The following is a 27,170-nucleotide window of genomic DNA, read 5'->3' as shown; positions in this document are numbered from 1 at the left end:
AGACTTATTATTGACAGTATGCTAGCAATTGAGGGCTTTAACTGTTAAAGTAAGAATTACAGCCAATTCGTATTTGATTAATTAGCAGCTAGTTACACCGTTTTCTCCAATAAGAGCAAAAGGCCAAGATATCTTATAATGCAAAATTCATACAATCACAAAATAAAATTTAAAAAAAAATGCCTTATAATACAAGAGCTAAAAACAAAAACTTCAAGTTCTTTACAATTTGTTTGACATCATAAATCTAAACAACACACTTTTTATGTAAAGTTATAACCTTTTACACACACAACACAATCGCAATGCCAAGCACTTTCCGTCAGTATTGGCCCACCATACTATACACAATTATAAACTAATAACACACACAATTGATGAGAAAATAACAACTTCCTGTCATCTTACAAGAAACACTCTTCCAGCTAGAATGTCATTCATTAAATTATATCACTGAACCTGAAAATATGATTGTGTCATTATAAAGATGACATCACATTTCAGCAACATACAGAAATAACCGAGGTATTTGATCCCAAGACATCTCAGCCAAAGTATTTAACAGCATGTATTAAACTTGTTCGTGCAGAGAGACCGTCTGTCGAGAACGTTGATAATATAATATGATAATATGACATTAGTCAAGATGATCAAAATGGGGCAATAATGTGAACAACGTCATTGAATAATTGTCCCCACCAGGAGCCAATCTCTAATAGCCAATATAATTAGCCAACTTGCTGCACTTGTAACAAACTAGGCTGATTTAACAGATTCACTGAAAACATAATTCAATTCCATAGTTTTGCCAACAGCAGTCCGTCTTGAAACAATAGTCAGGAGCCCACGTGTACACCGAGTTATAATTCATCATTTTTTGTGTTCATCAAAAAACTTGTCATTCTCATACAGTCTTGGACCAAGCTATCCAAGAATAATTCAGTCTAAGAATATAAATTCTGATCCATGGTTGTGAGTTAGTTCAAGGGGGGTGGCGAGTCACTGCCCCTGGTAAAGAGAGCACAGGATGTCATACAGTATTTGAGCTTACCTCGAACAAGAAGTTCAGCTTCTGCAAATACAGTGTCAGCACTGGTCTGGGCCCTGCACCCATACTTTCCAGCATGCTTCAACAAAATGCTCCTAATCATCAGATCGACTGCCGAAGACTGCTGCAATTGGGAGAGGAAAGTATACAAAAAAAAAAAAGTTAGGTATTCGGCAAGCCTAAATGCGCTTGACAAAAAAGTCTGATTCCTTTACATCTTGTCGAGGCTCATGTGGCTTGAGAAGTTCCTGTTTAATTCAGGTGCTTGCTTGGTGCTACACTCCTCAGCTACCCGTATTTTCTCTGCTGAAATGAGAAGTGCCTTGGGCAAGACTGGGAATAATTCAAGGTCTACAGGCAGCTGTTTAGCACGAAACCTGATTAAAATTACAGACCATGCATCAGCCAGGCTTCGGTAGTACCTGTAAAGGATTGTCACTGCAAATACTTTCTCTCCTGAGCAGGGGTTGTAGCAGAGGACGCATCAGGACAGATGTGACTTTAATATCACTTTTGATGAAGGAGCAGTGACATAAACAGGATTCTCTGCTCTCCTGCTAATTAAATTTTAAATTTTATTCTATTGTTAAGTCACCAAAGACTTCTTGTTTGCATTGTGGACGAGGGAAATGTCAGACATCGCTTTGTAAAAATGTAAAACCAACCAGCTGGTGGTAAGAAACGAGCAAAAGATAAAGGTCGAAAGGGTCCAGCAAAAGTAAAAAAAGGTAAAGAGCTGGAGGTGAAATGGAATAGCTAACAATGCAGCCTCGATGTTGAATGAAGGCAAAGGTTAAATGCCTTTTTGTGTATACAAGTGGCAATCAACAAGGTCCGAGACTGTTCCTGTTCTGCCTGAACAGGGATCAGCAGCATATAAAGCTACATCCTTCGTGAGTAAATATTATAAGTTAGGTCAGCATCTGTGTTCCACACATTTTTGGAGAGCATTTCCAATTCACCACAGATTTCAGCAGAAAGCACACATTACATTTTGTGACAAACTCGGGAAATCAGCAGCAGAGACCATTGTTTCAGAAAGCCTGCAGCAACGGAGCAATGAGCCGGGTGAAGTGTTTTGAGTGACAGACAAAACCAAAGAAGGCACACGAGGTCAGGAGCTCAACCAGGTGCGTTATCTTTGACATTTACGGTGCAGTGCCCCATGAATTCATCCCCCGGGCTCAGACTGTCAACAATAAGTTCGACTTTGACGCACAGGGACATTCGCACACAACAGGAACAGCCTGTGAACTTTTTGATCCACCTTCACATTTTGCTTTTACCGGGAGAATATAAATGAAATGTTTCTCAGAATCATTGATCCAGTTTTTCCTTTACCAATACGAGATGACTTAAAGTCAAACAACAGGAGTAGCTACAACTGGGCATTCACACACATGGACGAGCCTAACTACTATGTAGTTGTTGTGAATAGATTCATAACCATGTTTTTTTTTAAAAACAGATTTTGCCTAAAAAAAGACACTAGTTTGTGTTCAGAGTCCACAAACTCTCCTTCCTATTTGCCATTCTGAATCATTGCTGAACCTTTCTATCACTCCATGTAAGTCTCTAGTTGTTATTTTCAATTTCGCAGGGTCAATTCAGAACCACCAGAATGAGTTTGATACACAAAACTGTTTGAGTCACTGCCAGGTTTTGATGATACCCGAGGCTGTCTGACTTTTAGCAGAGCTGATTGTTCAGATAAACCAAGTGTTTTGCTCAATAAGAGGAATATTAGATACAAAAGAACAAATGGAAGGAAAAACATTATTTTTTTACTTTAAAAAGGTTGATCTGTAAGATCAACAAAATTTGGGCAAATAAATAAATAGTAAAACAAAACAAAAATAAAAGTGAGTAACGACCATCTGTTTACACCCAACACGAGACATTGTAGAGCTAATTATATATCTTCAAAGGATGACAGATGGAGACAAACAAATTCATAGATAGATAAGACCATAACCAATATGAATTTACACTTAGTCTTACTTTTGCTCTTACTCTGGCTCTTACTGTTTGGATGAATTCAAAGTGGCCGCCATTGTGCTGAAAGTTGATGGGTTTCTGGTTGAAGAGCCACTGGAAAGCCACATCCAGCGACGTGTCATGTGTCGCCTTGCAGCTCAGGACCACGCTCTCCCCCACAGTCACCTCCACTCTGCTCGGGCTGAGCGCAACACGCATGGCCTCTGGAAGCACAAAGCTGCTGCACCGTCACCTCAGGCTAACTCAAAGCTAGCGTCAAGCAGCAGCACTCGACTGAGACATCACTGCCAGAGCAATCATGGGGACGTAACCCTGACTCGGGCAGAAACACACACCTTTGTCGGATAAATACCCCGGTTTGCTCAATGTGGACTATACGCAGGGCATCTACGAGACTGTTACACATTCAAAACGTGTCCTGGTGATATGATTCTTGAATGTGAGAGCCTTTCTTCATGGCTGAGCAAGCACAATAAATTTCCTGGCACCTGAGCAAAGGTGTGTGGGGGGTGGGGGTGGGGGGATTGACATTGGGGACTGTTTACTGGTGGCAGACTTGTGCTAATTTGGCAGAAAATAAAGGCCCCCAGGGCATCACATACCTTTTACCCACAGTATGGCAGTCATCTCTGCCGAGCCCAACTGATTCTCTGCCCGGCACACATAGTTCCCCTCATCCGCTCGGCTGGAGTTAACAATTTTCAGAGTGTTGTTCCGTAACAACATAATCCTGTAAGAAAGTACACAAAAATCAATACAGGTATGACAAAGCAAATTCACGTACGAACAGTTGCACTACAAGCTTGCCCGTGAGATTATATGTTTGTGGTTGTGTTGGTTTACAAAAATACCAACATCCACAAGGGATGAGAGCAGAGGAAAAAAGTTTAAAAAAAAAATCTCCTCAGAAACTCTTGAAATAACCATTCACTAGAGGTATATATATATATATATATATATATATATATATATAAATTGTGCTTACAGCTAACGAGTTACTATCAGTCAATCGAAAGTCACAAGACATTTGGCAGTTGTTTATGTTGCTAAAAAACTCAGGTGACAGCGACGTGAAGTCAAGAACAGCGTTTGTATTGGTTGTTTGATTCAGGGAGCATACAAACAAACACCTCTCATTAAAGCTCAACAATAGATGTGCAGATATCACGAGGTAGTCGCACCTTAAACAGGATTAAACACAGATGCAGTTTTAGGTAATGAGGACAAACATTCAGTAAAACAAAAGAAAATGTCAGGATAAAGGAGGAGAAGTGCTGCCGAGTCTTTGAGGTGGTCACATACAGGTGCTCTTTGGCAGGGTTAGGAGAGCCCAGGTTTCCAGTGCGCACCGCTACTGAACCTGTCACATGCACGTGCACATGGAGGGGAGTCGATTGCGCAGTTACTGTAAAATACATACTCTCCCTCTGTCATTTTTACTGCATCCTCCCCCAACAGGGGCAAACCGAGAAGGGCAAGCAGGCAACTGAATTAAGTAACATCTGTCTGCCTGGCTGGCTGGAATAGACAAAGCGTTGTCATTATTAGTGGGGACAAATGTTCGGACATGGGTATGTAATGAGGTAATTAACTCAGGACATTTACTTTACTTTACTTTTATTATTGTTCTTAGGAGCCTTATTGTATAGAAAAATCAAAATCTAGAACCTGTGACTACAAAAATGGATTATGTTTTGGAGCGCCCTCTAATTGTCTCAAAGTCAGCTTTCAGGGGAACTCATGTCCTTTTGTGAGGTCCCCTTAACTCCCCCATTATTTGAGCCACACTCTTGGGTACTTCAGGTGTATTGTGCTGATCGATCTGGCAGGACAGAAGAAGCAGGATTTTAACATCAAGGACTTCTATTAAAATGCTACTCTATAACTTATCTTGTGCCTTTGAAAGAAAACAACAGGCTGCAATTTGGCTAAGTGCAGTATAATTTAAAATGCATTACAGGAACATTTTTGTTGCAAATTTGTGGAGAAGTCTCCTCAAGATGAAGTTAAATAGATGTTAGGGTTGTTTGTTATCCGAATAGATATTTTCAAAAGTCAAAATAAGTGCATTCATCTTGCTCAGTGCTCATGAATCCACCTCACAAACTTTGAATGTTAAAGCTTTCAATGAGTTTAAAGTAAAAACTGTCAAACCCCGATGTGTATAGCACTGAGCTGTCCTCCTGGGAAACTCGATTGTGAGAGGAAAAACAAACTGCCAAACGCCACACCTGCGCCTGAAGGACACTAGCAATGTGGTATTAACATTTTGCTCTGACTTGTGAATAACTGCTGGAGAATTACGTGCTTGACATAAGATAGTATATGATGCAACTGTATTCAAGAAGCCTGGAAGCAGGTGCGTGAGCAGATGGCTAGAGAGCAGGAATTGTGTTAAAGTATGGTATCGTGATCATATTGAGCTCCTTCTCCCCTCAGTGCAAACTCCTTTTATCTGAAATACACACATTTATATTACATTGTATTTTGACTTGGGCCAGCGGAGGTGCAGATGAATATTTGCAAAGGTATTATTATGTTTTTGCCATTTATGCCTTTGTTTGACAGTGAGCAGTGAAGAGGCACACAGGAAAACATTCAGTGGCATAACGGGAAGACTATTTGTTATACTCAGGTCCCTGCCTGGAATCAAACCAGGAATGTTGCAGTTATAGGGCAACTGAGGCACACCGACAAAGCTGTTCTTCATCAGCAAATCTGTCATTTTATATCACATGATTAAAATGGGGCTGTGAGGTTTTCCTTGCCTTTTAATTTAACTCATATTGTTTGGCATTTATATTTACAACACTGAGCTCTCTCATCATGAGCAAGGTGATTGGAAATGGCAAAGAGAAACTCATGAGGGCGTGACAAAATCTAGCCACACACACACAATTCAGCAGCAATCTGCAGCCAGGAGACATTTTTCAAATTAGGGAGGAGATTCACATCCGACAAGGACACCGAGGCAGAAAGGACAAGATAGGGGCTGCTGGGTATACACAATATGCAAATCTCTCAACCGTAAGAAATCTAAAGACAACATTAGAAGATCACAGTAAACATACAGCATTTGAAATCCTATTTTTCCATCTGAAGAAAACTATCAAACATTTTTAAACATTTTGCAATTTATTTATTTTTTAATTCCAAATTATGCACATACTGACTGACTCTCAAACAAAGAGTCTGTGGATTTCAAATGAGTCAGGCACATGCTTTCAAACTAATGGGATTAATACTTTCTATTTAAGAGACAAAAGCCCTGAACATTAGCGGAAATCCATGTTAATTACGAGCCTTCATTAAGTCAGCACAGCTGTCAATGCCAGATAAACGTGAAGCTGTTTCGATTCCTCCTCTGTTCTTCCAAGAATAGAAAGTCTCTCCATCCATAAACTCTTTACTATAGGTAATGGCAGAAAATCCTTGCAGGAGTCACCCTGGAAAACGCACCTGAAAACGCACGTCTCCCCTTCGTTATTTCACCTTTTTCCAGATAGAAATCATCTTTCAAGAGGTTGATGCCCATTTGAAAAGTGAGTCCCCTAATCACAACGTTATCCAGTTTACAGACTCATAATAGTGCTTTTAAGTTGCAACAGACGTCCTTTTAGAGTGTAAAATTCTACTTGGATTTGAGTTTTAGACAATAAAAGCACTGTGTAGAGCAGCTTAAAAGGAAGTTGTGAGAAAAATTTGAATTACAGTACTGATTGTAGAGATTATGAAGAAAATGAATCACATACATATATAATGCCAACACGTAATAGTGAATGCTAAATTACTCTGAAGGGAGAGCCTAACTAACACTTTTGCCAATATGTTTTGTTAACAGTTTAAGGCTTTCTTGAGACATCTATATCTGAAATCAGATAAAACATTTTTAAAAAACAGATAAAGGTGGTCAGACAGGCATGAACCTCTCCGAGGCATTCACCAACAAAACTGAAAAATAGGTTTGGCGCGCTTTGACAAATATCTCCAAGGCTTCCTCAGATCTAGACCAGCCAGAGCCATTAATCACCTTTTTTAGGGCAACACTTTTACTGCCCATCCATCAGTTCTACAAAAAAAGAAAAGAAAAGAAATAGACAGCCCAAATTACCTCAGAGGAATGTTTTTCTTTTAAATGAAAATGAAACCTTTTGCAAACTTCCATCAACCTCTTAACATGTTAAACTAATTCCTGAATGTTCGGTTTCTATCCACCCGTCAGAGACGTGACGATTTGTCGCTGGCTGTTTGAAGGATCCCTCCACTGAGGATCTGATTATCACCTGGCTGACCTTACTATGAGGCTGATGAACAGACTGCTGCATCTTGGCTGATAAACCAAGGCCTCATTCTGTTGCTCAAAACTTGGGACGCTCAGCAGCTGACGGATAATTTAAGCGGCGTCGCTCAGTTTGATTGATGGAGCCTTGCCGTGCTCAGCCCCCCTCTAGGTGCAATAGAGAGATGTTTCTCATAAAAGATGATGCATCTAACAGCATGTGAATTCCAAATGCAATTGTATGGTTTAAATTGTCAGCATTCTTGAGCAGGAGGTGGGGTTGAGGATGAGTCTCCAGAGCTTTGCCAGTACCTGAGGTGTTTTATTTTAGCAGTGACACTTAATTTCAGTTACAGTAATGAAACTATGATGTGTTACAACTAGACATGTATACAATTTCTCAAGGGCCTGTGCTGAAAAGATAACAGTTGAATTTATGCCATAAAACTATGATGGGTAGCAATATAAAGATATTGAGGGAGACAAACTTTTCATGACTTCATACATATTTTACAGGGCAATTAATTTTTTCTCATAATATTCCATTCTCTAAACTGTGCACGGAAAATAAAGATCTTACACTGTTATAACGCAGAGCTCTGGTACTTTACATATGCTGTTACGTTTAAAGAAAATGCAAGCAGAAATGAATCCTTCCTCATAATCGAAAATATTGAATTTCAGACACTGAAACACACTTTCCAACATATCATTAATTTGTATTCACAATATAGACGCCGAGGCAGATCATAAGAGATACACATTTCTCTTCCTTTTCAGATATTGTACCAGGACATAAACTGAGACGTACACATATTACTGTATGACATTTTGTAAACGTAAAGATTTAACGATCTGCTCTATTGACATTTCTTTCTTTCATGTCTTCCATTTTTTTTGTCCACAGTATTTACCGTTTTATCTATAGATATTGTTTCACCACAACAGGATCAAATCTTTCTTTCTTCATGCAGCACGTTGCCACATTCTCAGCATGTGTTGTTGTCATGGGCTAAGGTTTGATGTAATGACCTCAATACATGGAGCCAGGAGACAGCATTTGCGTAAGCAAACATCTGTGCAGTCAAAGAGTCCTTGAGCGGCACTATCAGCTTTGGCATTCTCGCAAAGCTACACGCTAAAGACTCTTTTTCTGACACGGATCAGAAAATCTGTTTATTCATTTATTATTTCATATAATAGATGCATTCTAACTGATAACATTCAAAAACATTTCATCTATTCAAAAGTGTAGAAACTGAGCTGCTGCTGCACCTTTTATTTGGCTGAATCCTTCGGTCTCCTCTCTTCCATATTATCCGGGGTTTGGGTGATGCCCTCGGTTTGCAGTCGAGTGATACATCCTTTCCAAGTGTGGCTATGACCCGTACTGGATTGGGGACGAAGACAGGAGCTGATGCTGTGGAACACGGATGGAAAAAAAAAAACCATTGTTGTCAACACAATAATATTTTTACTGTATGATTTATTAAGCCTATTAACTTAATTTTTGAACCAATGAGCAAATGTAAACATACAATGTTCAGTATCAAAAACTCTTCATGAGCTGTTATTTTAAAGGGATGTAAAACAAGCACTGAATCAAATGGCTCATGGGCTTATCGTGAAGGTTATTCTATTTTAACAAACTACCTTTCTCAAAATAAAAGACACAAATTCAAACAATAGTGCCCTCTGTAAAAAATGGGAGCACCTGTTTCCAGTGAATTACCACACCAGCCATTTGTCTGCTAATTATTCCACAGAAAATGGCAACACAGACGGGATTCTCATGGTATTCTGTGTCAGCTGGATCTGTTTGCAGCACAACTTGACCTGCTTATTTATGTGAAATACTTTTCTTTTGGAAAACAAAAAAAGCTGTGTGGTTGCTAAAATGTAATCATAATAATATTCTTGAAACTTATTCCAAAGTATTTTCACATTAAGTATTACTAAGCCTGCTTCCATACTCACACTGGTTTAATCATTCTTTTATATTCTATAAAACATACCACAGTTTGTCTTAATTCGGAACTAAATCAGTATCCATTACCAGGATATAAACACCACCGAGTTGTGCAGCCTAATTTCTAAATAACTGCCATGTTGGATGATTTGTACTGCTTTTATGAATATTGTTTTTAACCTATATTTAACCAGGCTGCCTGAGTTAATAACAAGTACATAAACATGCAGCTTGCTTTAGGGAGCAAATTAAGTAGTAATGGTCTAAATAAGGCTTCAGGCACTGAAGTTGATGTGGTACTGGTATACAGCCGTATTACACATCAAGGCCGTCTAGCGGCTGCAGGGCTACGTCAACTGTGATTATTCAAATGCTGAATGATGCTTCATAGGTGACATTATACACAATGACAATTCAATCCCATCTGTAGCTACAGGCTGACCCCGCTCCCTTTAGCACTTGTGTCTTTGAGCCTGAGTAGCTGCCTGAGTGGCAGAGGTCCCTGTAGACTCAGAAAGTAGCACAAAACAGAGCAGTTGCTGTGCATATTTGTTTTAATCAAAATGAGAGCAGGCCTGTAGCTGGTGGCAGCAGTGCCCCGTACTACTTCAGCCGCCACCCTCCCAGAAGAGCTGGATCTGGGACAAGATCACAGGCATGAGGGCAGCCGCTGAACCCACGTAGCCTCCGGTGATCGCTCATCTGCAGGCTGTTATTAGTCATGTAATCTGTCCTGATAGTGTTTGCTTGTGGACATCTCCACGGAGCACAGGTCACTGGGAAGATGTGCCTGGGGGGGAACAGTTATGAAAACATTTGTCAACAGCTTCCAAATATCACCAATGTGACTGTGACTCCAAGGAAGGCAAAAAGCTACTCGTCGTCAGCTCAGATAAAGCTTATTAAAACGCAGAACTTTTGACTCCTCCAGACAACACCTTAAATTCAAATACACGAAGCGGTGGCTGTTTTACACAGATTTTAACCTGACACTTCAAACTGAAGACAAAAATGAACTTTTCCCATTTGCAGTAAGATTTTAAAAATGTCACCGATTCCCCTTCAATAAAGGGCAAGCCATACAGACAGTAAATCAAACTGTCCCTCAGGGAAACATGAAAGGGGACCGGGTATCACCAGATGTGTCCCAGTATAGAAGATGACAAGGAGAAAATAGTGCATCAACACAGAACAGTGGACAGCTATTCAGCATGACTGTTATGTTTTTAGCCTGAAACCTTTAGGCTGAAGAGCAGTTTCCTTGGCTTTAAATGTCATTACATTTGTTCAAGTACACGATATGCAGGTTAACGGTAAACACTAACTAACAAATACCCGATGAGAAGTCATGTCCGAGGTGAAGGTTTGTTTTTTATAAGCAATGGGGATTGTAATGTAGTCTGTGCATTGATGACAAATGATAGAGGAGAGATAAGCCCCTAATGGAGTCATTAAACTCCATCAAAGAAACCATTGATGTTTCACTCCTAGTGTTTGCTCCCATTAGTATAAATCTATACCTCCAAATCATTGTTTTTTATTCTCCCCGGAATAATGTCGAATTGTTCCAGACACTCCTCAATGTGATGCTCGCAGACATCTCATTGTATACAACCACAAGAGACCTTCTTTTATTCATGACGTCCACTGTCTGGGTTAAATCAGGAAACATTAATTAGCAATCAGCAAACCTCACAGTTCAGCATCCCCCACTTGCTATTCAATGTCCTGTGCAAATCATCCGTTATACCTTTCTAGATGTCAATACTCCTGAAATTCTGTTCTTTGCAGAGTATCAAGAAATATTCTGAAAGCAAAATTAACCTCCTATAAATTACTACAATGATTTTTTTTTAAACAAATGATTTAATTGGTTTGGTCTAATTTGATAAATTACCTAAAATCTTGAGTTCGGCATTAGAGTAGATGGTGCCGTATTTATTTTCTGAGACACACTGGTACATTCCCGAGTCCGTCGGCTGCACTTTGTAAACGGTCAGCTCCCCGTTCACGATTTCAAATCGACTCTGTAACAACAAAGAAGTGTAAAGGAACATCACATCTGTATATAGACATACTTTACATGATAATGCTGTGAAGTTTCATAGGAATAATTCAGATGCTTCATGGTACAATCAACAATGGAGAGGTTGCTGTGCAGTAAAATGGGTACCTGGGATGTCAAGGGCAAACCATTACGAAGCCAGCGATAGGTGGGCCGGGGCCTCCCAATGGCCTTGCACTCCCACTGGAGCTTCTCCCCGCTATCCATCTGAGTATCATTAATCATTCTGACCCACTGGGGGAGGGCTTGAAGATAGAAAAAAAAAAAAAAAGATTTAGGAATAAGTAATGTATCCTTGAAACACACGGGGCACAAGTTTGGTTACCTGTACTTTCTCGAGGAAGAACAGATGCATAAATGCCAACACACGATGGAAGCAGCTGTATTAAAGATGAATCTTTACATTTTTTGTGGTTTTATCAATTTCACAAAAAATTAACCGGCAACTATTTTGATTGCTAAATCATACAAGTGATTTTTCACTTATGACCTGACAGGCCCAGACACGCAACCAAGTTTTCTATTTTATTTTTACATTCGTGGGGTTGTTACACTGAATTCGTCCCCCAGGATCACACTCTCAACACCGAGCTCTACTAATTTAATATGTTCTGAGGCGTCTGAGGGAAAACATTCAATGCAAATGACCTGAAAATTGGCATGATGACCGTTCACAACAACACAATCTTCCCTCTGCACTATCCCTACTTAATAAATAAAAAAAATACAAAATGAAATAACATGTTTCGGCGACAGGAAATTGTTAAGGGATATTTCTAATCAATTTTTTTGTTTGTTTTATAGATGAAACAGCTATTAAATTATTAAAATATCAAATAATCAATTAGGAAAAAAAATGTTTGTTGACACCATATTTATGAGTAGATGAAGTAATCTTAATTATTATTTATTGGTAAGGAATAAGTATATCCAGTAAACAACAAGCACTTTAAACAACGTAAATACTAACCGAAAGAAGCAACCTGTTCAATAAGGTTGGTTTTATTATGATTATAGGATTTGAATGTAGCGCACTCAGAAAATAATTTAAAAAAAAAATTCTCGGGCCCAGAGTTGTATAGAAGAAAAAAAGCTACCCACTCTTCTCAAAATGCAAACCCCATTCATGCATTTTGTTTCATTGTGTAGAAAACATACTCAAAACTGTAAGGAGGTCAAGGTAACTCTGGGAAATAAACAAGCAAAAATACATGTAAAGAGGCAGGAGCAATTTCCACTTTGATGGTTATTCAGCCAAGCCTTTATTCAATCCCCAGTATTTTAGCTTGTTCGTTTCCTACGGTTACTTGTATCGTGGTTTTTTCCCCCTTCCATTGCATGGCTGGTTCATGGTCTATGCAAACTTGCCAACAGCCCTTCCTGGGGGCCCTTTTACCATCAAGTTTTTTTCTCTCTCTTTTTTCCACAGCCTATTTACTTATTTTTGTCCCATCTACATCCAATGTCCAACTCCATATGCTGCAGGAAATCTCTGTTGCAGCTCAACATTTGAACACTTTAGAAGCTCCAAGTTTTTATTTTCATCTTGTAATTTCTTTCCAGCTAGTGTGTCTTATCTGTGGTTTGAATTTGTTTTATTCTTGTACATTTACAAAATTATAAAATTGTTTTACCAGGGGCAAGATTGTTCAGCCGATCTTGTGTGAGTGAGGGAATATTAATCAGTCATTGATGTACTCAAAGTTATTTTTTTCCATTTTATTCTAATCATTTTTATTTGTAAGTTCTGCTACAATTTTAATAGGTTAGGTGAGGTAGTTACTTTATTAATCCCCAAGGGGAATTTAAAAAAAATATATTATAGCAGAGTATTTTAATAATAACCTTGAAAAAAAAAAGTGTCTGTAAAATATTAAATAAACATGTGCAACCAGCACTTAAAAATCGATTTAAAGACTAACTTCCTTGGATCAACTTAAAATGTTGATAACAGTGTGATATCATAATATGGTCAGCGTAATACAATAGTGAAAATCAGTAGTTGCACATACATTCCTTACAAGTTTTGCTTTACATTTGTCTTGTCTAAAGACAACACAAATGTCTTCCTCTAGATTCTTGTATAATATGACAGAACTTCCTGACCCAAACACTGCACATTTAATTGTGGTGTCATTGTCATGCAGTGTGTGCATAGAGACGAACACCCCCACTATTGAGCCGTTTCCCCCACGGTAACATGCCAAGCACGTTCTTCTCTAGTCTTTGCATATTGCACCTTGAGTAGAATACTTTTTTTTGTGCGGTTTGATTGAATGATTATGGTCAGGAAGGTCTACCTCACAATGAAAGTTCAAACTACTGGCTGACCTGTGTAAATTACATTTAGTGTGAGGCTGGTGCAAATTAGGCTCCCTATTCTCCTTGTGATGTCAACAGAATGGAGGTTGCCAAGAAGTGCACGGCCTTGGAAATGTGTCCTACCAAGGTTGAAGCAGTCCATTATCTTGGTCCTGTGCACATGGCACAGACAGAGAAGAATGTGAGTCATGCACCCTCATGGATAAGTTTAAAGAAAGCTGAAAACTGCTCTAAATAGAAGTCAATTAATACATAATCAGAAATACAGTAGTACAGGCAGTACTTATTGACAGAATCTGCATTTCTTTCCATGCTTTAGAGGTGATATTTTTGTTGACGAGCCAAGATTTAGTCATATAAATTATAGTTTATGCCTGAATTAGATTTTAAGCTTAATCATTAGTATCAGTTTGAATAAAATGCGGTCCTAATTAATCATATTCCCAACAGTAGCTCTTTCTATAATTAAGGTGTTTATTATTGTTATTTTATTTAAAGATCTTGTTAAAAGATAAAAAAATTTTATAGTGAAAAACATCTCATAAGAAACAGGTGTGAGTAGAAGATTGATAAAAAAAAACAAAAAAAACAGTATGTGTACAAAGCCATGTACGGCATATATAAAAAGCAGTATAAATTTTTTTTTTAATCAAATCATATTGCGAAAGAACGTTGGCCTACTGTAGTTTATTAAAACAACAACTAAACAGGGATGCAGCAGAGAACAAAACATACCAGACTTCTTGTATAAGAGACTCACATCTTTCTCAACTATAACAAAACAGCTCATTTGTTGCAGTGATGCATACATACTTGCTATAGATTATCTGGAATGGCTTCATAATTAGTTCTTGGACCATTCAGCAAATTCCCCAGGACCGGTAAGAGTTACTAATCTTAGATTTTTAAATAGCAAAGACTATATTTGGAAAATATTGCTTCTAAACTGTGGAGGGACAGAAATAACTTAAGAAAAATTCAGAGAAATTACTTGTACTGCTATTCGTGGAATAAATATACCGACCCATGATAATGCTTGCGTTCAGATAATGTATGATGGCTGTACAAAAGTATTGGATCATAGCAAATCAGCAGAGAATAAGAGTAGGAGTGGCGCGGTAGCCAAATGGTCATGTTGCACATTTACCACATAAACACCATGTGCAAAGTTTGACTTTTCTTCCTCAAATGAGAAAGACAAATAAAAAAAAGAGAAAAGAATGAATATTACAGTATTCTCACACTCACTGTAGACCTGTAGATGTCCTTTGAAAGCAGTGCCTCCTCTTGGATTCTCAGCTTTGCATTCATAAGTTCCCGAGTCCTCCAGCTGAATATTGGGAATCTCTAGAACGGCCTGGGACTTCCGAAGTCTTGCTTTCTTGGGGATGTTGCCATTTATCTTCCTCCATGTGATTGTTGGCACTGGACTGTAAGAAAAGACGAGGAGTATTCTCTATTACATTATGTAACACAGTATCCCAGGAGCATTTGCAGTATGTACAGACACTATATGGTGTGAGCAACAGGAATAAACACTTCAGGTTAATGATTTCCTTATAAATAACAATTTCACAAGTATTTCACATGTAGAATAATATCAGGATGTATACTCACAGATTAATTGTAATTTGAGAATGCACATCTAATATTAATTACAACAGATGTTTTAGAATGTGTTTTTAATAAAAAAAATTTAATGACAAAAAAAATAAAAGAAAATTATACCTGTTACAGTTTTTCGTTTATTTCTCGTATTGCATGGCTTGAATTGTTGTATGTCCAAGTTTATGGCTTCAAGAGCTACTAGATTAATCAAGTTACCCGAGTTTGGATCGCAAATACAAGCAATTTGAAGCCTTCAAACTACTCATGATAAATTTACTGTACCAAACAATCCACAGCTGACGTTTTATTAAACTCCATATTTTAGAGGGACAATATTTAAATCAGGTTATTACAACAACCAGAGAGCTTTTTAGGATTAGTATTCAAGCAATGTTAACCATCCCTGTATATTCATGAGTTTCCCATAGATCCTTATGATAGATGACTTGCACATGCAGAGAGAATTCCATACTATGTGCAAAGTATCAGCCGTCTCTTGTATGACAACTAGATTTGACAGGTCTCTGAAAGATGGAAATGTGACACCATGCAAACCTCCAGTGAACCTATCAATCATTTAGCCAAGACAGAAATGTTACATCCCTGAGCTTCTCTATTTGATCCATTTTAAATTCACAAGGACAATGAAGTGCTTTTGGCTGCAATGGACTCAAATTAGGATTCAGGCCATGTTTTGCTCTAAACAACAAGTTTCTTTTTCATTTAGAATAAGAGTTCTGTGTCACACATTTTTTTGTAGACTATTGGTTTCAACATGGTTAGTTTATTTGTATTTTTTAAAAGCAAACGAATGAAATGACAAACATTTTGTGTTCCTCATGTCGCAGTGTGAAGCACAGTGACAAGTCAGTGGTTTCAAACATACTTGGGTTATTGGAACTCCAAATTTCTGAACATGAACCATGCGTCGCTGGTGCCACTAGTACTATATCTTTCTATCTGCAGGACAGACACCTTTATATTTTAAAAGTATGCTAAATCAGCAATAAAAATGGCTCCACAGAGTATGGCTACCAGAGCAAAATATATACTGAGGTCAAATTAAATAGTAGTGGTTTAATATGGTCTATTATTTTGTTGCTGGTATTTTCATTTTAATTGTTATTGTGTATGAGAACAACATAAATGCCAACAAGAACTAACAAGAAACCTAATTAGCATTCATGAATGTGACATAGAGGTGTTGTGAAGCACTTCCTTATACTGAAAGTTATTGACAGAAAATGTTTCTGGAGACTTTTGCTGCAGCTAAACCCTCAACTAGCCAGAGAACAAAGGAAATCTGTAGAGACCTTTGGGGGTTGGAACATAAGTGGGAATCTTCCCGAGTCCATGGCAGGATTTCTCTTTGGAGGCTGAATAATGAGCATCGGTCCTGTACATGCTCACAGTACTTCGGGGCTGGCAGGAGGAAATAGGCTCACTCAGTTTAAAAAATGAGAAACACTTCCTGTCAGTGTTCTCTGAAGCCGTTCGCATAATCCCCTGTATCTGAAACTCTGGTCATTCTTGTTCATTTTATCATAGTATATAAACTGAGCATTTTTCACCCTAACATTGTGAATGTGTTAGACACGGGAGTTTATGTAAGGTGCAACAATTTTCAATTTAAGAATTTGCCCATAGGCAGGCTCTGTAGATTACATCTTAATTAGCATTCCACACAATTGCTGTCTCATCTGGACTTGTTCCACATAAAGGTTTAAAATTAAATCGAATATAATGGTGAATTGGTTTTCTTCAGATCATTAAGATCTAGATAACGCCCCACAATTTAGCTCATTTGGTAAGCTCTAAATTTCTTTATCCCTTTAGGACATTCTAAACTATTTTGAAAGAAGTATCCAAATGAAACACCAAGACACATTTTACCTGTATGATGTGAGCACAAACAGCTGTCTTTCAGAAACATTAACCCCAGCACCAAAGAGTATAAAATGTGTTGCGTAAAGAGGCACTGCTGCTGACAATGTGGTCCTGAAAGTAACTGCAGGGCTTTAGGAGTTTGATTCCCTCTGGGGTCACTGAAACTAAAAGTATATCCGCTACTCAAAGGCTATTTGGATGAAAGCCTCCAACACATGCTACATATTATGTTTTAAGTGGAAATGAGTGGGTTGCATGCGTAACCCATCAAATGTACAAGGCTTTTTGAACTAGTATGAACTCCACTCCCAAATATCCCTTGAAATGAAAAGAGTGAACAGAACTGCACTCTCCAGAGTTGCTTGTAGATCAGACTCTAAAGGCAGGATTTTAAACTTAATTTGAAAATGTCGAAGCAATATGTCGTTGTATATTGGTGGATATTATCATTCATGGTAAATATTCTTACCCTTGCTTTCAAAAACAAAATACAGGCTGAATGACTATAAAACAACTAAAGGCTAAATGTGTGTGTATCAGCGTGTAAATGTTGATTGTGCATCCTATAAATCTGCGACGTTGCTTTTCTGTTGCCATTACATCTACAGCATTGCCTGTATATCACGGTTAGAGTCTCTAGCCTCTAGATGCTTGATTTGTATTATTGAGCTACAGTATATACAGTATCTACGAGGGTCCGTCAATACGTTCAGAGACTGCTCCTGTTGTGCGTGAGCGGTTAAGTATCACGGAGCAGAGGAAGCTGTATTCTTTGCGAGTACGTTTTCCAAGTCTTATCGTTGGATAAAAAATCATCACCTCAGTTACACATGATTTTGTTGGTGGTCGTCCGGCAATTTTGTTTTAAACTGAGCGCTGTATTTAGTTTGTAACAACAACTGCTTCGAGAAAAAGTTAAACGATGAGACAAAACTTTGGTCTACACTTACTGAAACCAAAATGCCCTTTAAGCCTCGACAAAACAGATTTCATGTGTGAGCTGGCTTTGCAATCATAGCTAATGTAAGCATTGATTGAAAAATGTAAGAGCGGAGGAGTTATTGGACTTTAAATTTAAGTCTTGTTCACATTAAAGATGACGTGTGTTAATTCCAAATGTGCTGTTGATGCCAATTTCAAAGTTGTACTTGGTTTTATTTCTCTTTTCAAGTATGAAGTAACCTGAAACACCAGAGCCACAGTGACGGTATACTTGCTGTAGTTACAGAATCAGCAATAATAAGTCCTATAGACATTACTAAAATAACACAATGTGACCTCTACTCAAAGCTCCTTAAAGTGGAGAGGATTATCTTTTATTGTTCTGTTTTTCATTTTCATTGTTCTCTATGCCCTTGACTGTGGTCTCTTAAGTACAGTCACTGGTAAATATCACAACAGACAAAAGAGCTTCTCTGCCACGCAATAGATAGTGGTGCCATCATACATGTTGATCAACAGGAATACAAACCCATTTTACCTTCATTTTCAGCGCTTTATAAAGACTGGCATTTCTTAATAGGGTGCATTGATAAATCATCCATCTCTGTGTAAAAGCGTAAATCACTGGGATTACTGTCTGACTAAAAGCTATCACGCACAAATTACTTCACTGACGGAGGCACAGGGCATGAACTCAAGCTGTTTGCCAGATCAACAAGAATCCAGTAAGTCCCGCTTAGTTTAATAGGAAGCACTGGGGGTGTGAGATTATGATGCAGTGTCTATAGATGAAGGAAATGACTTGCCATAATGTGGATAATTAATTAAAATGGAGGTACATAATTACGAGGCCCTTAGTCATCTGTAGATTAGAGACTGTTTGCATTTATGATAGGAGGCAGAAGTGAATAATGTATGCTAAATAATTATAAACAAAATGGAGGAGGGAGGAAACAAGATTATGTTGTACAAGGAAAGTTATTTCATGTAATGTCTAATACCACTTCAATCTTGCTTTGAAGACAGCGAACAGTACAAATGTTTGGCGATTCTTTTTATTTTAAAGTTCAAATGTTTCACAAAAGTAACTTCCTATTCTATCTTGTCATCACAATACATTTGATTTATAAAAAAAAAAAAAAAAAAAAAAACCTCACCTTAGAAATTAGAGAAATATTTTCATTTAAAAAGGCAATACTTTTGTAAATGCTAACTTGAGAAACTGTGGCAACTGGTTTGGATCTAGTCTCTGTGGACAAGAGTGTTTTCCCTCCTGGCAGACAACTATTATCAATTTAATTTTTTTCCAGACATATAACCTTGGCTTTCTACATTCATAACAGACCCTGAAAGCACCCAGGAAGCACAGATACATTAGGGCTCTCAATTATAAGAACACATGAGTGCCGAGGGCTGAATTCCCCATTCAGTCTCCCCCGATGCACAAACATGCCATCTAACAGCTGAGCTACGATGCGGCCCTATTCTACACTCACTTAACATACTGCCTGAAGACAAGATATGCCTGGTTCCCATTCAGGTAATGGAATAATGCCACTTAAAGCAGAGAGCAAAAAACGCAGGCAGTGTTATCTAAAGGATGTTGCAGCAAGAGAGCAGCGATGGGCTGTAGTTTACAGTTCCTGGTGATTAATACCATACCGCTGTGATTAAACAACTACCTTTATTGGTGCAATATGTACTTGTTTACTTACTTTCCTAGAGCAAAGCACTCCAGTCTGACAGTGAGTCCTTTGGCAACCAGAACAGATGTTGGGAAATGTACTTCAATCTTTGGCTCATATTCACCCATGACACCTGAAAAGGTTAAGAAAGAGGAAATGTAGACGTTAGAACTGCATAAACTGCAACAACTACAAACCCACAACCCCACCTCCCTCACCCCTCTCCCCCTTTCATTTCCCATCATCCTTTTGTTTTCCTGTAGTGTGCCACACAGAAACTCACTATAGTGATTTAAAAGCAATAAGGATGCATATTTCCCGTTCCATCAATTACCCTTCGTTGATAATGTGAGCAACAACTGAAGAAGAAAATGCACGAGCAAATTTAAATTACCTGAAAATGTCTGATGTTTAAACCTCTCCAAATACACACACTACATTAAACCATGCAGTGTACAGGTGTGGAATGCTCATTCTGTACACAATCTGTCATACCTCTCAACTATCCACATTCATTTTACACACTGTTTATTAATAGGGCTATTGATACCAGCGTAGATCAAATTCAGAGCAAGCAACTGAATGATTACACTTTTGATCTATAGCAAAAACAAAAAGACACGGATAAAAGCATGAGCAGGATTAGCAAAGTTTAAAACATGATAATTTTATTTTATGTCGTAAAAGTCAGTTGGGAAATGCAGATATATGGGCTAAATTCTGTGCGGGTAGCATATTACTATTATGCAGATACTGAATAAGCAATAGTAGAAAAGCTCTAAAGTTATTCCATCACAAAAGAGGGAAGGGACTCTATTGTTCTCAAGAATTAGTAATCTCCACAACAAACCGCAAACGCATTGCGAAGGACACGTGATAATGTGCGATCAGTCTTGCTAAGGGCCACTATGAACAACACTTCCACTCCAATGTTGTTGTTTTTTCCATGTTTTCTTTTGTTTATTCATCTGTTCATCCGTTAAGCAGACGATTTCTTTCCATTTGCCAGGACGACGATGTCAGATGGCACTGAGGAAACTTGGAGAAACAAAGGAAAACGAGGGATCCAATTACTATTTTCCATCTTATCAAATTGGAGTTTGCAAAATTCATTTTGCATGAGCGTTTTACGTTTACCAAAAAAATACATTTATGGCATGTGAACACAACCCATGGACACACCGCTCACCCCTTCGACCACTTGCCTGAATACACATCAAAACATATGAAGTGCGGCTGTACATGCATTATAAAGTACATGATCAGTGAGATAAATGACCAGCGTGACATTTGGGAAACCATACTTACGCGTACCTGACATTTTTTATGTGATAAAATGAATGCAGCAAAGGAGTGGGGTTATTGAGTTGTGGCCCGTTATGTATGGAAAAGGAGTTTTATGATATTTGTTCCTAAGAACTTTTCAATTTCAATCTCATTCTCAACATTTATGGCTCCAAAGCAGCCCTTCACATATAATGAATTTGCAATATTTCATTGGGTCTTGCTATAGTATATTCAATATCATATTCAGTCTCGGTGGCTGGACGTGATAAAATCGAAAGAAATAAGGTTTAAACTCAGTGTGCTAAAACATTTCCGTCACTCGCAGTGTAGTTTCATATTTTATGTTCCAATTTCCTTTATTAATTACATGAAAATTGTATTCTTCTCTGTTGTGCTATGTTTTTCTGCAAACCAGTTTCAAAGTATGACATCTGTTCGAACAATAGCTGAAACTGCAAGCTAATAGAATTGAAAAATGATGCGTGTTCTTAGTTGTCTGATGCAGTAAAGGAAGTGTTCTAGGATGACAATCAAAAGCACTAAAGAGATTTGGAAACTATGTAATGGAAAATATTGACATAAAACTTCAGGCCTTAGAAAATCATTTTGTAGGTGTGTATGTTTTAATAAATCCATTACACATGCTGAGAAATATATAAATACTTCATTAAACATCTTTTTTTGCTGGTAAGTTGGACTGGTCCCTCGGACAGGATTGTCCTCTATCTACTGCATGAGCAATACAGCCGTGTTGTATACAAAGAACAAGCTGAACATTACACAAACTGCTCTTATAAAGAAAATGAGATGCTCTCATCTCATATTACTTTAAGTTTATTATATTATTATTGTAGGCAGGATAGGGAAGGATAGGATATCGAACAACCGAATACTGCTTTTTCCATAACACTGGTAATTACAGATTGTAGATTGGTGCTTTCTCGATAGCTTTCTTAATTGTGAATATTTTGCGTAAAATGGAAATTAGTTGTTTAGACTACGCCACCAAAATATGTTGGCGAGTAAGAAATGATGTTGACATTCAAAATGTCTACACGCCAAAGGTCTTCACAACGTAATGTACAGTGTAGTAGTGGACTTTTGCCAGTGTGGAAAAGACATGTTCCTGCAAACATTATGTTTCACTGATATTATTGCCTGGTTGGAAAGAGAGACAATAACAACATCACTGGCGCTGTAGGCCAGCTAAAAATGTTATCACTCACCCGTGAATAAAGGTGATAAAAAGAAAACATAAATTCACGGTACATTCTTGTATTCATAATACTCATATATAAAGATGAGGTGTATGTATACTTGTAGATGGATAATTGCCATATTCTATCTCCACTCATCATAACTGAAAATATCTGCCAGTTTTACTGCAGTATTTCCAAACATTACCGAGTAAAGCCTGAGAATATTTGTAACTCAGATTTATTTTAGTGTTACAACATTTATACGTGGTGACAATTTAGATGTCAGTTTTGACAGTCAAATAGTGGACATTCTACAACCATTTGGCAAAGTAGAAGTGAGCCACATATAATTAACAAAACTGTGCGCAAACAATAAGTAAACCTGAGGCTTTTACTTAGAAGCAGGATTTGAAGTCAGTGAGGATACTTCAGGTTTAAACCTGAATATTTTAGGACTACAAAGGTGGTTCACTTCTTACAGAGATACTTCATCATGGATACTTGTACTCCAGCTCTAACGTACTCCGCAGGAGGTTAAGTTCAAGATAACGGATCAAAACCTATAAAAGCACAGCTTAATGACCAATCAATTCTGTTGAAGAATGGTATCACCAAACACTCCTGTGGAACTTGGTGTGCAGAGAGTGAAAAGATTTCTGGAGGGCAGAGTGTTCAGAGACCCTCAAACATCTTCGGCTTTCCCTCACGACTTTTATACAATAGATATAGATCCATTTCATTGTGCTATCGACATTGATATCATCCCACAGAGACTGATTGAATCACTGAAGCATTCTGCTTGTTGTACCTATAAAATATCAAAGTAAGCATACCTACCGCTTTGAATTATGTTTTTAAATGTATTATTTTTATTTGCTCCCTAGTCCGTTTGACACTGGCGAGGCTGCAGCTGAATGAAAGAGGTGAAGATGCTCATAAACGCCATATGAATATACATCACATTAAAATATTTTTTTTCTTTGCAAATCTGTACACTCATAGCAGGCATATTTTCATTCTTTATCAAGAAATTATATTTCTATATCTTGCCTTTATTTTTGCATTTTTCTCATTAATTTTTGGTGTTATGCACCACAAAATGAAGCCAGATTCCTTACCTAGCTCAGACTCTGATTTGAAAGAATGCATATAAGCATGACATTAATGTACCGGAATGTAATTAAAGTCAGATGAACCTGTGCCCTAATAATGGTGCAGTGATATTATAAGCTTTTTAATTTGTACCTTCACAGTCGGCAATAATACCAGCTGTCCCTCCTGCATTTGGCCTTTCGCCTGGATTGTGTGTTTACTTCCTACATATTTGTCATATTTGTTCTGCCTCCGGTACAGCTGTGCATGTTTGTGATTAGTCAGGTGCTGCGAACACCGCCCCTTTTATGTTAATGCATCAATTCCGGGTCGATAAATTATTATCGTCATGCGACCTCTCAGTATGATTGTGTTTATTAGGTTTAGTTAAGCCAAAGAACGGAAAGATATTCTGGGTATGTCCAACCTGCTTTATAGTACAGGCCTCCGGTAGGTCACTCTTGCATGGTAAACTGTTATAGGATAGAAACGGTGTTTCTTTAACCAAAATAATGTTGCTATAACTCGGGCAGCTGCTAGATTAACAGCAAAATCCACAAAATTACATTAAAGGCTGTGTATAACATCAGAATGTTTTATTTGTAGTGATTCAGTTTTGCTGTATTATTGTTTTTTTTTTTTTTTTTACTAACAAACATATGCCTCACGTGTTCACAGCCAAAGCACTTTTAAAACAGCTGCTGTCCACAGTAATAAAAAGCATTTGCTTCCATTGACACGAAACCAAGAAATCAAACAGATAGTGTTTCTGAGATGAACTCTTGTCTGTTTAAAAACAGCAGATTAGTCCAGAGTTCAGTGTTTAGCCCCTTCCTGCTCAAGGTGGATTCTGATTTGACGATCAATGGCCTCCAGCTGGGTATAATGGAGCCCAGATGCTTGTTTTGATTAAGAGAGTCAGGGTTGGAGTTGACAGTGGTGAGGCACGTACAGATCCAGCTTGAACTGTCTGCTGTGTAATAATCACTCACTTTTACTGAGGCACAGATTGCAGCGTCTAATTGGTCAGACTCCAATGACTGAAGGCTGCATACAGCCGGCAACATTTGGGTGACTGCTGTGGGGTGCGCCAATGTAATTTTCGGCATTTTATACAAAAATGCACAATATGAAAGGTGGCTGGGCATCATGAGATTTGCAGAGCAAGAGATGCCAAGACATTCCTTGGCAGAATGAACCTACAGGTGTAGAGGGGCATCTGAATCGGCTATGCTGTGTTGCAGGTGAGAGTGCTGTCCTTCAAACCACTATCACAACCACATGTATGAATGCTGCTGAACTGATTTGTCCTCCTTCAGTTATTGTTGGAAAAATAATAGCAAAGATTACTTCTGCTTCTTCAGCCAACCATGACGCACATAACAATGCTGAGAGCAGACTGACCGCATGCCCTGCTGACTGCATTTTGAATCTCAGTTAGCAGGAGACACAAACCAATTTAGTGTGGTTACATTCCAAGTAGTATGTTGGTCTCTTAAGGCCACTAAATACAAGGTTATGGAAATACAGAGCAAGAATCATGCTGGAAGGAATGTAATCCTTAAGAGGTAAATTTGTGTTATAACATTTGGGACAAACCTGGTTCTGAGGCACAAAGGCCATTTCCCAGCTTCACTGGGGATGTAATCTCAGCTCTTTGAAAGCCTTGACAATGACAGGCATTTGTGTGAAGTGATGGACGTTTCTCTGTGTAGTCAGACGTAAAAAGCCTGTAGGTGAAATCCACACCTGAAACCAACAAACTGCTTCACAGCATGGCTCCTGAGAGGCTTGTATAAAAGAACAGAATCCCATCCACAGCAAGGGCCATTGATTCAGTTAATTTTATGCAGGAAAATGATTTCCCTGATGGCCAGTTTCACCAAAGCACATTGTGAGCAAAGAGGACTCCCCGCACTAATGTTAAAGCATCGCTCACTATCTATTTACAGTGTGTATGGAATTCAAAACATCCTCCACTAACATGAGCTGAGTGCAAAGCAGAAAAAAACACCCCACTTTTATTAACCTATCTAATCTGAAAGTTCTCTCCAAATCCAATATGATACAATAAAATGCAGCAGCAGAATATGAAATAAGCTTTTTGATTTTCATCTGTGCTAAATAAGCTCAGAGGGAGATAGTGCTGCAATAGATCAAAATCAAAATCAAAAATAAGAATTTCAAAACACCTATATACTCAAATGAGCAGGGAAAGAACAATATTCTGTTTGTGGTTTAATCAATGCCTTACCGTCTGTTTTCAGAGTCAGAGGTGTTGGAGGACTCAGAACCCTTGCATTCGTCACCGTGTTCTTCACCAGACATACGTAACTTCCTATATCAGAGGGCTGCACCTTCGAGATGTACAGGTTTCCTGTGTCCTGGGAGATGAAGCGCCGACTGTCCTCGGCAACAAATGAGGGGAACTCGTTTAACACCCAGCTGTAGATGATCTCTGAAAAAGCAAGGAAAGACCATGCACATTAGAAAAATACAGGGCTTTTTGACCTGCTGCTTACATTTGTACAATAAATATGATCTGACATGTGGAACATTGGTATTTTCTAACCCAGACCCACTGTGTTTACAGTATTGCTATTAGTAACATTCTGCATATACTATTACAACCCATGTCAAGCAATATCAAGAAAATTATTAATCATTGATAATTTAGCATAACGTGAATAATGTCAACACTATAAAGCACTGTTCATGAAATAAATATTCCAGAGTGGCCTGATTCCAGTAAGCTTGGGTGTGTGTATGATTGTACGTATGTGTTAGAGGTTATTATCTCGCATAATGCGACCAGACAATACAGAGCACACAAAAGGATTGTTCTGACTTTATAGTTAATGATCTTTGAATGATTATTAAGGTATTTGAAACTAGTTTGATTCTTTTATATTTCATTCTGAGTATATTTCATCCTATATATTTATGTGTGCAGATGTGGCTGTGTTTGGATGGATGGATGGATGGATGGATGATGGAAGATGTTTGTTTTGTGATCGTTATGAAGACTTCTACACGGCCCCATCCAACATTGTATTTAAATAAAGAGGACTAGCAAAGAAAGGGACAAATTAACAATCATATTTAACATTCCTAACAATGTTTCATAACTTCTTGATCTGAAATAAAGCTTAAAAATAAAAACACCAGATTTTCCCTATTGTCCACTTAAAACTGATGTTTTAGAGATGCAAAGATGTTTCTGCACAATTTTAACACTCAGTTTAGGCTCAAAGTTAGTGATTGCAATAATAAGAAAATCGAAATAAAAATACAGCAAATACAGTTGTAAAATATTTTATATCAGCAAATTGATTTATAAAGTTGGCATCCTTTGATTCACCTATTAAGAGGACTGCTTAATAATACGATGGAAGCAGAGATAAAGGAGTAGAAATGGGGAACACACATCCAGACGTGGTGCTACAACACAAACTATACAAATATGATAATGATAATGATGTAATGCTTCGAAATGACAATAATCTTTGCAAAAAACAGTTAGCATCGTCAGAGACATCCGAGTTCCAGCGGGTTTAATTCAAAGGTCATCATAATTCATAAACATAAAACACTATTTACCAAAGATGCACATAAAAACTGGCCAAAGCCATGAAATGAAAAATAATAAACTTTTCACATCTGAGTGATTCCAAATTATTTTCACTCATGAGACCCATGTAATTTAAGTAGCATTTTAATAACACTCCATATACAAGCTGAATTTCAATTGTGACACGCTCTGACTCACCAAAGCATTCATCACAGAGG

At 38.0% G+C, this 27,170-nt stretch overlaps 1 protein-coding gene across 12 annotated transcripts in view; it reads right to left on the bottom strand.

Annotated features, from left to right (window-relative positions):
• cntn5 (contactin 5) overlaps positions 1 to 27,170 on the bottom strand; it is a 106,567-nt gene that overhangs the window by 15,659 nt on the left and 63,738 nt on the right. For 3 of the 12 annotated variants that reach the window (XM_069716315.1, XM_069716313.1, XM_069716314.1), the window contains 9 exons: positions 25,636 to 25,839; positions 19,834 to 19,936; positions 14,924 to 15,111; positions 11,468 to 11,604; positions 11,192 to 11,321; positions 8,601 to 8,745; positions 3,649 to 3,776; positions 3,050 to 3,249; positions 1,052 to 1,172 (listed from right to left, as the gene is read on the bottom strand). In XM_069716315.1, the coding sequence (XP_069572416.1) occupies positions 1,052 to 1,172; positions 3,050 to 3,249; positions 3,649 to 3,776; positions 8,601 to 8,745; positions 11,192 to 11,321; positions 11,468 to 11,604; positions 14,924 to 15,111; positions 19,834 to 19,936; positions 25,636 to 25,839 (1,356 nt within the window). The remainder of the gene's footprint in view (positions 1 to 1,051; positions 1,173 to 3,049; positions 3,250 to 3,648; positions 3,777 to 8,600; positions 8,746 to 11,191; positions 11,322 to 11,467; positions 11,605 to 14,923; positions 15,112 to 19,833; positions 19,937 to 25,635; positions 25,840 to 27,170) is intronic. The other 9 variants (XM_069716317.1, XM_069716319.1, XM_069716320.1 and 6 more) reach the window with 9 other exon arrangements.

Source organism: Brachyistius frenatus, unplaced genomic scaffold, assembly GCF_029030835.1.
Source record: "Brachyistius frenatus isolate BFR_SWC_R1_liver_20210118 unplaced genomic scaffold, ASM2903083v1 Contig_155, whole genome shotgun sequence".
Lineage (NCBI taxonomy): Eukaryota > Metazoa > Chordata > Actinopteri > Embiotocidae > Brachyistius > Brachyistius frenatus.
This window is presented reverse-complemented; position numbering and strand designations above follow the sequence as displayed.